The sequence below is a fragment of the Arachis ipaensis genome, chromosome B07, assembly GCF_000816755.2.
Source record: "Arachis ipaensis cultivar K30076 chromosome B07, Araip1.1, whole genome shotgun sequence".
Classification (NCBI taxonomy): Eukaryota; Viridiplantae; Streptophyta; class Magnoliopsida; order Fabales; family Fabaceae; genus Arachis; species Arachis ipaensis.
The window spans coordinates 23,404,696-23,419,394 of record NC_029791.2 but is presented as its reverse complement, the minus strand read 5'-3'; the positions used below and the strand labels follow the sequence as shown (position 1 = coordinate 23,419,394).

At 34.1% G+C, this 14,699-nt stretch overlaps 2 protein-coding genes across 5 annotated transcripts in view; both read left to right on the top strand.

Moving 5' to 3' along the window:
• Positions 216-1,940, top strand: LOC107609918 (probable glycosyltransferase At5g20260). 3 transcript variants are annotated; one of them, XR_002351262.1, is made up of 4 exons: positions 216-564; positions 648-924; positions 1,161-1,251; positions 1,355-1,940. XR_002351262.1 is itself a non-coding variant. In XM_016311975.2 (4 exons), the coding sequence occupies exons 1-4, from the start codon at positions 321-323 to the stop codon at positions 1,414-1,416; spliced, it is 633 nt and encodes a 210-aa protein (XP_016167461.1). In that variant the 5' UTR covers positions 223-320; the 3' UTR covers positions 1,417-1,940. The 3 variants fall into 3 exon arrangements, 1 of the variants encoding a protein (XP_016167461.1); XR_001613318.2 differs by having other exon boundaries at positions 222-560; positions 689-924; XM_016311975.2 differs by having other exon boundaries at positions 223-564; positions 689-924.
• The window catches only part of LOC107608058 (zinc finger protein CONSTANS-LIKE 6), a 2,320-nt gene continuing 521 nt past the window's right edge, over positions 12,901-14,699 (top strand). Inside the window, exons 1-2 of one of the 2 annotated variants that reach the window (XM_021107492.1) lie at positions 12,901-13,059; positions 13,661-14,296. In XM_021107492.1, coding sequence (XP_020963151.1) covers positions 12,940-13,059; positions 13,661-14,296 — 756 coding nt within the window. In that variant the 5' untranslated portion in view covers positions 12,901-12,939. The remainder of the gene's footprint in view (positions 13,060-13,660; positions 14,297-14,699) is intronic. The other variant, XM_016309947.2, reaches the window with a different exon arrangement.

Genomic DNA, 14,699 nt, shown 5'->3' with positions numbered 1-14,699 from the left:
ATAAAGTTAGTTAGTTTCTTAAAATGTTAACTAAGGTAGCGTTTGGTTGAGAGACAGAGATAGAAAGATTGAGACTGAGAGACAGAGACTCAGAGACAGAGGCTAAAATAATTTAAATAAGTCTCAGTATTATGTTTGGTAAAAAAATATACAGGACTGAGTTATGTCTCAGTATTCTGTTTGGTTTGATATAGAAATTGAGACTAAAGTGTTCCAAATTACAAAAACACCCCTAATTGTAAAATGAAACCCTAACCTAAATCCCGTTTCAATTTCCATCCCCTTTCTCCTGAGCTCCAACCGAGAAGTGAAGGAATCACATGTCAATCTCGCCGCCGGAAGCAGCGCCAACGATCCCGTCGGGTAAGGTACGCCACAGCTTCTCTGATGCTTGTCAATTGCGCCGTCAGTTACTGGTGAGGCTCAGGTTGTTGTGTCGTTCCCCGCCTCTACCTCTACGTCTGCCTCGCCAGCGTTGCCGCCGTTCTGCTCTACGCTTTCCTCGGAGCTGTGTCTCTTCTCTCCTCTCCTTCTCTCTCGATTGTCGCCGTTATACTCATGTAGGTACAAAATCTTATTATTTTTCCTTGTTTGCTAGTTAATTTTTCTGAAGATCAAAGTTGATAATTTTTCTTAAGATTATCTAGGTTTGAAACTGATTTTAAAGCTTACGTTGGTGTTTGGAAAGGGATATATGCCCTGGAGGGAAATAAACGGTTCATAGTGAAGGATCCTCGCAGAGCTCATTTGTTTTACCTGCCATTCAGTTCACAAAAGCTAAGAATTACTCTTGCTGAACAAAAGCTTAATGGTAAGCAGATGGAGCAATACCTAGAGAGGTATGTGCATTTAATCGCAAGAAGATATCGATTCTGGAATAGAACTAGGGGAGCAGACCATTTTCTTGTTGCTTGTCATGACTGGGTGAGCTTCTCTTTCAGACTGTCATTTCTTTGATTAGTATTTATGTAATGTTTTTCAACAAGTTAATGTCGATAAGCTCATTCTTTTAACTGACCTCCTTTTAGAAAATGTTTTAAGCAACAAGCATTTGTCAATTCAAAATTTTGACCGAGATAATTAGTTAGGATTGTCCAACCTTTTCCTTTCATTACCGTTCAATTTTATAAATTCCGTGGCTCTATATGAGATTTTGTCAGGTGAATGAAGAAGAAGCCTCCCTCTTTGATGTGCTACAGTTATTACTTGCAAGTGTTATATTTGTATCATTATTTCAAAAACTTCCCAAAGGTAATGTATATGTTTATTGTTGATTGGATTCCATGTTTGTTCTTAATTTAAAAACAAGAAGGAGCGAATTATATATATATGAATTCTTCTCACCTTCATGCAGTGAGTTTTGGAACCATTGGAGACTATGTTCTTTTTCTTGCACGTAGTAGTATAAAGATTTGAAGAGTTGGCCTTTAAACCAATATAGCCAGCCCCAGAAACCGAAGCTGCAAAACTTCCAGCATACATATTTCTCAAACTGAAGGTTGATCTGATCTTGAAGGAGGCATTGATGAACTTGTGAACAAAAGAATAATATAATGGAATGAAGGGAGATGCTGAAAGATGATAGTATTTACTATTTAGTAAACTATGGGCACTTGAAAGTGGAGAGTTGCATATAAAGCTACAAAGCCTTGATCTCATCGACGCTCAATAGTAAAAATGTAAAATTACATTATTGTTAGCATCATGTTTTTAAAGTAATTATAATTATTTGTTAGAGTTTCTGCTATGCTACTCTAGCAATGCAAGTTGTAAGATAGTATAGTTTTATTTTACAAGTTTGGCTGGATGTGACATTATTGTGGACATGTCGAAAACCTTATTTACAAGTACTACAAAGTGCTAGGTGTTCATTCAATTACATCTGAAATCTCTGGCATTTTGGAACTTATTGGCAATGAAAATAACGTACCGTTTGCTTATTTGCTTATGCTAAATGAAAGAACTGTGACATTGTCTTTCATCAATTTTACCATATGAGATGCCTTCAGACTTTAGAAATACATACCCACATGCTTTAAAAATCTCTTTAACATGAATAAATATCTTGGAAAACCATCAAGCATTCTTCCTTCGGTTCCCATTTATAAGTTACTTTTAGAAAAGGTTGCACAAGAAATTACTAAAAGAATATTTAACACCAAACATGCTTTCAATATATTTAAAAAAGAAAAATCATTTTGTACAATGAATTGAGTCAAATGAAGAGGCAAAAAATACTAATCCTTTTAATAAGCAGAAGTCTATTGTCATTCCATTTCCCAGAGGCAATTATATTGTGGATTGATCGAGTTCCCAAATTGAAAAAAATTATCAATTTGAAACTGTATAATTAAAGTAAATCTAAAATCCACACATCATCATGTGAATGACAATGTTGCTGAATATATATGTTCATTAAGAATGGATAAATTGTATAGTTAATATATATTTATCATCCAGGACAATGCTGCTGGTATATATTTATCATCCAAGATACATTAAATTGTATTTCTAACAAATAAAATCGATGGAGTAACACTTGAGATATAATTGTAAATTCTTGTTGCTAAGAAACAGAATCAGGGAGCATGACTTTGAGAAATAAAGTACGTCATCATCATAGATTCTTATTGCCAATTCAAAAGACAAGTAATACCGTTTTGACTATCTAATTAATACCAAAACATTGTTAATCCTAAATCATGCTAACTAAGTTCTAAAATATTATACTAAACCACGTAACAAGTTTCCTATAGAAATCACAACTTCAGACAATAAGTACTCATCCTAAAAGATAATGGATCGCACAAGAGCACTCTTCTGAGAATCTATCAAACCCCAGAAGTGAGCACATAGATGCGGATTTTCAGAAAACTTCAATACGACCTGCACCACCTCATCCTCTCTGAACCCAAGCTGTTCAAGCTTCTCACCGATCTTAAACTTCCCATTCACACCGACGAGAGCATCAGCAATTAATTGGGCATTCTGTGATTGGGTAACACTGGATTGCTGGATATGCTCAGCCATCCTCTCTAGGAGATCAGTTTGCCTCCTCTTCCTACTAGAATGCCTTGTGTTACCTGGACCTGCACCAACATTAGAGTGTGACGCTTGTCCTTGCCCTCTGTCAATTGTTGGATTTGCAGACATGTCAGAGTCGTAAAATCCTTGAGTCTGGTCTTCAATTTCTTCATCGACTTGTTCCTCTGCGTCAAAACCACTGACTGCACCTGCCCCCGTGGCTCTGTCCTTTCCGAATATACCTTCCAACTGATGAAACAAAGGGAATGGCTTCCCAGGAGTATAGAATTTGGTCGGGTGTGCCTGCAACAAAAAAAAGGTTGTCCTGAATATACAGTCTACAGTGACAAATCATTCAACTTGAGTTAAATTGAAACAGGACCTTCATCCATGCATCAAGGACATCTTTGCTGTCAACCACGACACATTGTTTTTTGGAATTCCAGCCAAATCCACTGCATGCAAGCATCTCGGAAGCATACTAATACTTCTCCTTTAGCCGCTTATGCTTATTCTTGCAATGTTTGGTGGTTAGGGTATAATTTGGGAAGGCCTCCAGCATCTTCAAAGCTAGTTTTTCAAAAGTTTCGGGTTTGAGTTGACGATAATCAGCCTTCTGACCATCAACAACAAACTCCTCCATGAAGCCAACAAATGCTTCAGTTTCTTCATCACGCCATATGCGTTTGTCCATCATCACCTAAGAAAAAGTAAACATGAAGATATTGTACAATCCAATACTATCACAACAGTCAACAATAACCATCAACAAAAATTCTTATAAATACAGAATAAATGTCAATTACAGTATCCATGTATCGATTCACAACAACTCTTAAAATTCCATTAATAAGTCTTACACTACTATCACAACAAGTCTTTCAAACACAAATTAAGCTATTAAAACATAAATTCGATGCAAACATAAACAACGGGAATGCAAACTAGGCCTAGAAGCTACTCCTATTCCATGCAACTCGCTTGCCACTCTTCATACATCTCAATTGCCATGTTGTCACGCCATTGTGTCCATTCATTCGTATTTTCAACAACATTAATCATACCATTCGGCGTATCCTCTCCATCAGGTAAAAATTCATCTAATAGTCTAGTTTGTTCTTCCGAATCCGTATCCATATTCTTCCGAATAAAATTTTGCAACAAACAACAAGCAATTATAATCTGACTTTATGTCTTTAGAGGGTAAAAGCTAGGATTTCTTAAGATTGACCATCTCTTCTTGAGCAACCCAAAGCATCGCTCAATAATATTCCTAGCAGAAGAATGTTTCCTATTAAAATACTCCTATAATTGCGAGGTGCACGTGCTCCTTGGGCCCACTCTCTAACATGATAGCGAGTGCCTCTATACGGTGCTAGAAACCCAGGACCATTAGTGTAACCAGCATCAACTAAATAGTAATTACCTATAAACAATTAATACAAACATCGTAAGCTTAACTACCGTAAACAAAAGCTATATGTCTAAATCTAATAGTGGCTTAATTACTGTGTGGTATCCTGAGACTGTTACGACGAGTAACTGCATCTCGAAGTATTCTTGAATCATATTCCGATCCCTCTCATCCACTAAGTACATAAACAAAGCTCATTTCCCGGTTACACACTCCTAAGACGTTGGTACAGATTTTACCCTTTCTTGTTCGATATCTTGACTTTTCAGACTCAGGGACTGTCGTCTCTATATAAGTGTCATCTAATGCTCCCAAGCAACCCTATAATCCATAGAAAATTATGATACTTAGATACACAATCCTTCCAGCCGAACAAGAAATTATATACATAATCTAGTAGTTATACCTTAAACCTCCTCCGGGTGGGGTCTACACAATCCTCTTCAACCGGAGAAGCCTTGGCGAACAAAATGCTTTGGATACGTATAACAGCCTTTAAAAAATTATTGAAATACTTACTAACTGTTTCTCCGAACCTACAAAATCTAACTTGTAGACTACGATTTTTTTTTGTGATGCGCTAAGATAATTAAAAAAGTTGCAACTTGCTTCGACAAGCTTACTTGACCATCCTCTCGAAGTCATCCTTGAACTTGGAGCAACTCACACAAATTAGCAAAGGCATTTGTGTTCATTCTCAACTCCCAAATATAATTTCTATCACCCTTGCCAATAATACGCTCTAAAGCATCACGTCTAATTTTATTATTCATTCTTCCGCCTAACGACACTTGCCCACTACTACTATCCTTAAAGTACACAAACAATGTAAGAACAAAGAACATCATCAAATTATCATGCTCCCCTCTCATGTCTTCATAAAAAGATACGCATCGCTTAAAAATTTTCGATCACTCCATTCCCTCCTAGCAAAGTCATTTCATTCAAAAAAGGCATAAATATTCAACTTTATCTAATAAAAAATGAAATTAGAGATACTCATTCAAATAACAAATTCATCAATACGTCTCACTCTTTAGTAACAACTAACAAATCAGTAACAAATTAAAGATATAACAAATTTAGAAAGAATATAATTACTCTCCAAAAATTAAATACAGAGAAGACAAACTTCATACAAATAATTAATCATGTTCATATATAAAATTAATCAAGAAAATTGAACCCAAAGATGACAAGCTTCATGCAAAACAAATTATTCAAAAAAAATAAGAAGCTAAAGAAAGATTCATGTAAAATTAGAAGAAGATTCAAGCATATATAATAAAAGGTTCAAGTAAAACTATTGCCAATAAGATAAATGCACTAAACTGACCAAGTTTTAATAGGACAGAAATTCATCAAGATAACTTCTTCTTCATGAGTACTCTCATTTTAATAACAAATTGATCAATGCATCTCCCTCTTTAGTAACAACTAACAAATTAGTAACAAATTAAAGATATAATAAATTTAGAAAGACTATAATTAATCTCAAAAAAATTGAATATAGAGAAGACAAGTTTCATACAAATAATTAATCACGTTCATATATAAAATTAATCACAAAAAAATTGAACTCAGAGAAGACAAGCTTCATGTAAAACAAATTCTTCAAAAAAAAATCAAGAAGCTAAAGAAAGATTCATGTAAAATTAGAAGAAGATTCAGGCATATATAATAAAAGGTTCAATTAAAACTATTGCCAATAAGCTAGATGCACCAAACTGGCCAAGTTTTAATAGGACAGAAATTCATCAAGATAACTTCTTCTACATGAGTACTCTCATTTTAATAACAAATTTATCAATGCATCTCCCTCTTTAGTAACAACTAACAAATCAGTAACAAATTGAAGATATAATAAATTTAGAAAGTCTAGAATTAATCTCAAAAAATTGAATACAGAGAAGACAAGTTTCATACAAATAATTAATCACAAAAAAATTGAATTCAGAGAAGACAAGCTTCATGTAAAACAAATTCTTCAAAACAAAAACAACAAGCTAAAGGAAGATTCATGTAAAATTAAAGGAAGATTCATGCATATATAATAAAAAGTTCAATTAAAACTATTGCAAACAAGCTAGATGCACCAAACTGACCAAGTTTTAATAGGGCAGAAATTCATCAAGATAATTTATTCTTCATGAGTACTCTCATTTTAATAACAAATTCATCAATGCATCTCACTCTTTAGCAACAACTAACAAATCACTAACAAATTAAAGATATAATAAATTTGGAAACACTAGAATTAATCTCAACAAATTTAATACAGAGAAAACAAACTTCATATAAATAATTAATCACATTCATATATATAATTAATCACAGAAAAATTGAACCCAGAGAAGACAAGCTTCATGTAAAACAAATTATTCAAAACAAAAACAAGCTGAAGAAAGATTCATGTAAAATTAAAGGAAGATTCAGGCATAATTATAATAGATAGAAATTCATCAAGGTAACTTCTTCTTCATGAGTACTCTGATTTTACTAATAAATTCATCACTGCATCTCACTCTTTAGTAACAAATCGGTAACAAATTGAAGATATAACAAATTCACAATGAATAAAATTAATCCCAAAAAATTGAATACAGAGAAGACAACCTTCATACAAATAATTAATCACACTGAAATATAGAATTAATCACAAAAAATTGAACCCAGAAAAGATAAGCTTCATGTAAAACAAATTCTTCAAAAACAAAAGCAACAATAAATTCTGCAACAAATTATGTACGGTCTGCAACCTCATGTAAAAAGAATTTTGCAACAAAAAGAAAAACCCAGAAAAGACAAGCTTCATACATAGAGAGTATAAGAAGAAAGTGCTCCCATAAAACCCAAGAGAAAAGAAGCCATTCACGACAAAAATACGAACAAAGAAGAGAAGACAAGCAAAGAGAGGATAGAAGATGAGAATATGAACAAACGCAAACACAGTGACTACGAAGATGAAGATGCGATGGCGACTAACCATGATCACAGTGGCTACGATGAGGAGTAGGAAATGGTAGTCCTGAAGGCAACGATATGGCAGAGGCTTTACAAATGTCTCTTCGATGGTGGTCCAGCATTTAATAATACGAACACATGAGAAGGATACCTAATTAGATTTGTGAAGATGGTGAATTTGGAATTATAAAATTGGATTGAGGGTGTTTTTGGAAAAAAAATTATTAGTTAAATTTCAGTCTTTGTCTCAGTCTCAAGTGTCCTTACTTTTTGGAGGTACTGAAATACTGAAATTTTAGAGACAGAGACTGAACTTTTAGTATCAGTCTCTGGGCTAACAAACAGGATACTGAGTCCTAGTCTCTCAGTCACCGTCCCAGTACTTCAAAACAAATGCTACCTAAAGAAAGTGATGGTTACCTAGATTTCTTATGTTAAGTATTTCAAGTGTTATTTTGAAGACAAACTATAACATACAACTCCGATAACTCAGCCCATCTCATGGTTTTAAATGTTTCTTCCATTAAGTTGAATGTTTGTTGTTGGGAATTAAAAAAACAAAAAGAAATGACAAAAAAGTGCTACATATATTACGAATGTTCTGTACTTGTTATTTTAAATACATCATATGCAACTAAACATGAAAAAAAAAAATCAAAGAACAACATGCACAACCCCTACTTACAATATACTAAGAATTTCCAAAAGAGTTTTAATAAAGACATGAATCCACCATATTGTTAGGGTCATTTAGTGCAATAGGTCCACTTAAGCATTCATTTACAATAGCTTGTGGAATGTTATTTTCTTCCATGTCAACTGCGTCCTGAAAAAAAATATGGAAAATTGAAAGAACATCCACAAGTTACATCAAGTAAGATTCAAAAACTGTAGAAAACAGAATCATTTGAAATAACTAAGGTAGACACAAACCACAGATCCATTTTTCTTCTTTTTTTTCCATGGCTTTCTTGATTGATTAGTCCAAACCTGAAGGTCGTTGTAAGTCATCTACCTGGCAAGGATGCATTTTTCTTCTTTTTTGCTGCATTCATACCGAATATTATGAGTCAGAGAATCAAACACAACTCCGTAAGTACTGCACACAACCTCATTAGAAATTAGTTTCTGCTCATCCATTTTCAAACAAAATGCATCACCCTCTTGTAACACAACACGGAACCTGCAATCACCCTTCTTTATAAATTCCACTTGGTGAGTCTAATCATTTTGCAGGTGTACTCTTGTTGAAATTATTGCTCAATGGTAGAGTTAGATACACAAAGAATAACCCTTTTAGAGTCTGCAACGTCGTCTTCCAATTTTTTTTGCTCTTTGTTTCCAAGAACATTATCATACTTATGGACAAACTGAATCAAGCTACTCTTGCCATGTAAAAACCCACCATAAAATGCGTGCATACTTTCACTCCTTTGAGTACTCCTTATACCAGCCTAGAAATCGCCTTGGAAGAAGATTGGAATCCACACCCCTCGATTATCATAAAGGTCTACACCTATAATGATAAAAGAGACACCAAAAATATAATTGAAAGAAACATTGTCAACTGTGCAAACAGAAACATCCAAAAAATACAGGAAAAAGAACATCTAAAATATGCAAAAAGAAACATCCAGAAGTAATTAGCAAATAAGTTTAATCAAGGTGACTAGCAATGAACCTGAAATCCATTTGTTGTGACCTAAGTCATAGGTTTCTATGAATTTGGGTCACTCACTCTCGAATGAGGCCACAGAACCAGAGTTCCATATGATATCACTCATGTCAGCATGCAAATCTTTGTAGCAAGAGTAACCTAGGTGCTTCTGGGGTATCTTCTTCATGATGTGCCATATGCACCGTCTGTGATGAGTATATGGTAAGACCTTTTTTAATTGCACCAAACATGGCCTTGCATTGGTTCGTGATGATGCCCTGTGGCACAATTCCCATACATTTCACCCAATGCGTAGGTATCCATTCAAAGCTTGGGATATCCTCATTTCCTAAAAGAGCACAACCAAAAAGAGTAGACTTTCCATGGTGGTTAACACCGACAAAAGATGTAAATGGTAGTGCATGCCTACAACAAAGCCAACCACCAATAATGAAATAACACATTTAAGAAACCAAAGTGTGTTAATGAATAAAATTAAAATATAAACAAAAGTACAGATACTTATTTTTCTTGTATATGGTATGAAAAGATACCATATCACCAAAGTATTCATACGATGCTTTGCACTTTTCATCTACCCAGAGTGCACTTTTCAACTTGTAACTCTCATCAATGTCTATTGCATAAAGAAGTTTGGATTGATATCTTTCATCCACAAGAAATACTTTAACATTTCTTTCAAGTCAACATTATCATCAGTAGAATGGAGTTTTCTTATAATGTAATTTCTCATATCCTTTTTTGAGAAACACAAGTTTGAAGAACCATCCACTTCATTAGCGAGTGCAAGGTAGGTTTTGTTGGGTTGTATGTCAGTCTCATCATTATCATCAATGACACACTTTGCATGGATGGTAAGCTATCTGTATTCATGGTATTTAATTGATTTTTTAGAAGAACAATGATGCGAATGCCTAACCTCGACACCATCTAATTCCATTTTTCCCTATCGAACATGACACACATCCTTGCTTTGTATTTCGTAGTAGTTATTATATTTGCTTGAGCTGCTGCCCTCACACGAGACGTGCGATAACCTTCTCGACTACAACTAATGGATTGGTTAATTGGTACCTTTTGTTTCTTATTCATCTTGTCAAAATTTGTGTTTTTGACTTTAATAACAAACCCTACTTTCTTTTCACAATTCGCATAAAATTCATGTTCCCACTCTAGCAAATCAAAACACATTCCTATAGTTGGGATTTCCTTTTAACGAATGTCAGTGTGATCAGGCACCTGTAAAATAATTTAAACACAAAAAGAGTGCTTATGAGACTTTAGGCTGATTTTTAAGTGTTTTTTTTTGTGTAATCACAACCTAAACATATATTCGGATAACATAAAGAAAAAATAACCCAAACATTAAAAACCAACTTTTGAAAGATGAGTAAAAAGAAACATCTGAAATCTAATAACTAATAAACATTCAAAATCATACTAAAAACATCCACTATATAACAAAAATAAACATCCAAAATGAATGCTAAATAAATATACGAAATATACTACTAGAAAAAAAAAAGAACAAAACTACAACCAAAACATTGAAAAAGAAACTTCGAACATGACATAAGAGAAACATCCGAAATCTAACCATCAATAAACATATAATATCATATTTAAAACATTCAATATATAACAAAAAGAAACATCCAAAATGCTTGAAAAATGAAGATACAAAAACTGGAACAAAAAATGTCCAAACCCAACCGAAATGTGAACCATTAGATAAGACAGAAAAAGAACATCCAAAAAAAGAACCAAAAAAATCCAAAATCAACTAACCAATAAACATGTAAAAATCATACTAAAAATATCCATTATATAACAAAAAAAAATCCAAAATGCATGCCTACTATATAAACATACAAAACCTTATTAACAAATCATACAAAACGAAGTACATGAGACTACTAGAAAAAAAAAACTGAGTAAACTACTATTTCTATCTATGAAAGTTCAGAATGCTGACAAATCTACCCATAAAAAAATAAAATTGACTTTATACCCACAAAAGATAGACTTTTGCAGACAAAATTATCCGTCCTAAAATTTAAATAAAATTTTTAAACTACTCTCTAATATAACTTAACTCTGTCTTCTAATTTTATTCTACACCACCACTCCCTCTCAAACCCTTCCACAATTTTCATCTCCAACTACCACCATCACTTTCGCCATCACCATCACCAACAACATCTCCACTGCTCCTGGACCGGTCCCAAAGCACCAATTTCTTCCCGATCCGGTTCGCCAAGAAGGAAACCCTGTCTCCGCCTCCAAAAATCTTGAACTTGATAGACTCCCTAAAGCATCGGAATATCTCCGGTGGAATCCTCCCTGTCTCCTCCCACTCCATCGTCGTCAAATCAAACCATGAAATCAAGATCGTTGAGAACAGCGCGTTCAGCAAAAATGTCGACTTCAATCCACCAACCATCAGCACCGTCGTGCGACCTCCATTAGCCACTACAAGTCAAACTTGTAAAGCATGAGGACACGGTCTCTAATTAGGACTGAACTCCACAGTTTCACGGGAAGATTGGAGGAGAATTTCATCCATTGGTGGTTGTTGTTGCCGGAGAAATAGAGGGCGACGAGTTCAATGAGGACCATCACCAATGGCTTCAATGCTTGGTTTTACAATGATGCCTTTTAAACCCTTCACTCTTCTCTCATTTTTCGTTACCCATTTCTGATTTAACGCTAAAACCATAAACAAGTTCTGAGCTTTTGAAGCTTCGGAGGAGGATAGGAACTCTAGTGTGTTTTGGGTTAGTTATTTACTTTTCCATTTGAAATTTTTGGAATGGATATTTGTGCTTTGAAGGATGAAACAGAAGGGGAGGATGCGACGGAGTTGGAGTTTTGGAAGGAGAGGAAGGCGAGGGGGAAGCGGAGCTTGCAGTTGAGGTCAGAGTCGAAGAGGTGGAGGGAGGAGAAAGGGTGGTGATGGTGATGGCAGTAGTTGGGGAGGAGAGTGGTGGTAGGGTTTGAGATTGGGGTAGTGGCGCGTGAAGTTAAATTAGAAGTTAGAGTTAAGTTATATTAGAAGGTAATTTGGGAATTATATTTAATTTTTTAGGGTTCGGATAATTTTATCTGCAAAAGTCCATCTTTCATGGATATAAAATCAATTCATGAATAAATTTGTCAGCGTTCTGAACTTTTATTGGTAGAAATAGTAGTTTACTCAAAAAAAATAAAGAAAAGAACAACCAAAATGTTTTAAAAAAATATGAACATGACTTGAAAGAAGCATCTGCTATCTAACATCCAATAAATATCCAAATTTAGGATAAAAACATACATTATACTACAGAAAGAAACATCCAAAATGCGTGCAAAATAAACATGAGATCTGGAAAACAAAATCCACAATTAATAACTATCTACATTTATGTTGAAAACTAACAACCAATAACTATATATCCACATTCATATTGAAACATCCAAAATATAATGAAAAAAATCCAACTTACTCGCTACATAAACATACAAAACCTGACAAAAAAACATTCAAATTCAAACAATACAAACATTTAAACTAACTTACATGATCATTATGTTGACAAAGAATAAGATTAACGCCATCAACATTGTCTTCAACAGAAGGATAATTCACAAAGAGACTAATTTCGAGTCTCCATCAATTGATGAAGTTATTGACGCTGCAAAATTGATTGTGATCCAAATCCACATATGAGAACACAGGAGAGTTCTGGGTTGCGTTCAACGTGACTAATTTTGATGGAGAGTTGCCACTAACCACTCATCCATGAGAAACAACAAGTAGTGGAGGCGACACATCTGGAATCAAGGAATACGCAACTCGGCGACAAAGAAGCTCCAAAACATGGTTGGGGAAGCACAAACGCAGCGACCGCCACATTTATGGGAGTTACGAAAAGACCGGCCCACCAAGGTTGCAGTGACAACAGCAGGGAAGCATTCCACTATGACTATGAGAAGAAAGGTGAAGAAGAAGCGTATTTTAGATTTTAAAATTTTAAAATCAGGACTTTTTGAATAGTTGGTGCATATTTAGGTGTTTTAAATTTTAAAATTAGGATTTTTTAAAAAATTAACTGCTATATTAAGTTGGCTATATATAGAGTTAGTTTATACTTTTCCATATGTCTATTTATCCTTCCATACATATACATATGTGGATTATCTATTTCCTCCACTAATTGACCATGTTTATTCTTCTTGTTAGAGGTTATATTATTATTATTATTATTATTATTATTATTATTATTATTATTATTATTAGGAAAAGTTTAGGGACCAGCAACTTTGATAAGCTATTTGATGAAATCTCACACCATTAAAACTATTATTAATAGCTATTTGATGATTACAAATCACAAAAGTTGCTGGTCCCTAGTATTCCTCGTATTATTATTAATGTAACATTCCTCTGGCTGACAGCATATTGATAAATTTGCCAAATATTGAGATAGTGTGTTATCATTTGACCCCCCTAAAAAGATAGTTTTTATAATTATAGTAGTCATATATATATAGATATAGATATAGACAAACATCAGTGTAATGCATTATTATGCAAATAGAAATTGAAGAGGAGACACACAAAAACACGGAAGGATAGAGAAAGAGAAACAGCCGTTTTCAGAGATAAGATGAGATACACTTCACTGCTTAGAAGTCCAAAGAAAGAGGAAGAACAAGAAGTGCCAGAAGCTACTTTCTCCTCCTCCATATTACCCTTTTCCAATAACCACCAACTACTATACCATGATAATGATGATGAAGAATTCAGTATCTTGGAGCAACTTGAAGGAGTCTTGGACGTTGAAGAAGAAGAAGAAGAAGAACAAAAGTTGTTACCATCTCCACAGCAGGGAATGGTAACTAGTTGTAGTGGCGATGATGAAGAGCTTCGTTGGGATTTCATGGAATGGGAGGAGGATCATCATCGATTCCCAGAAGCAGAAAATGAATTGAAGGTAGTAAGCAATAATAACAAGTGCCTAATGGAGGAGGAGGTGAAGAAAATGGTAGTAAAGAGGGAAGAAGAAAGTAATAACAATAATGTTGGGTTTTGGGAAGTGGAAGATGAAAAGATGGTGGCTTTGAATTTGAATTTGAACTATCAAGAGGTTTTGGATGCTTGGTCTGACCGTGGCTCTCTTTGGGCTGATGACTACTCACTTTCATTGGCAACCACCAACAATGGCTACTACTATGTTAGTCTTCTCATCTTCTTCACTCCCTTAAGCTTCTCCTTAATCTTCATATTTGTTTTTCACTGTTTTTTCGTGAAGGTATGTTTGCAAGTTTATGTGTAGAATATGTTTGGATTCACTCATAATTTTGAGTTCAAACATATCTTGTCATTATTGATGTTTTCCTAAGATAACTTTAGAATATAATTACTGTGAGTATTTCTCTGAAATAATCATAATTATTATAGTTCATGTTCAGATTTCTATATTGTAACTCTCTAATGATATATGATTATTAGCGTTTCTTTTTTGGTTGAAATTTAATTTGATCTTCTTTCTTTGATAAAACATTTTATGTTGTTTCAAAATTTTGGGCTGTTTCACTTGATTTTAGCAATTAAGATGTTGTTATTCACTTATTTGA

Excerpts from the sequence above, each read along its gene's own strand:
- LOC107609918 (XM_016311975.2), top strand. The coding sequence starts at position 321 with ATGTCAATCTCGCCGCCGGAAGCAGCGCCAACGATCCCGTCGGGTAAG. Across the intron at positions 565-688 it reads TCGCCGTTATACTCATGTAG|GGATATATGCCCTGGAGGGA; the intron begins GTACAAAATCTT and ends GTGTTTGGAAAG. Across the intron at positions 925-1,160 it reads TTGTTGCTTGTCATGACTGG|GTGAATGAAGAAGAAGCCTC; the intron begins GTGAGCTTCTCT and ends AGATTTTGTCAG.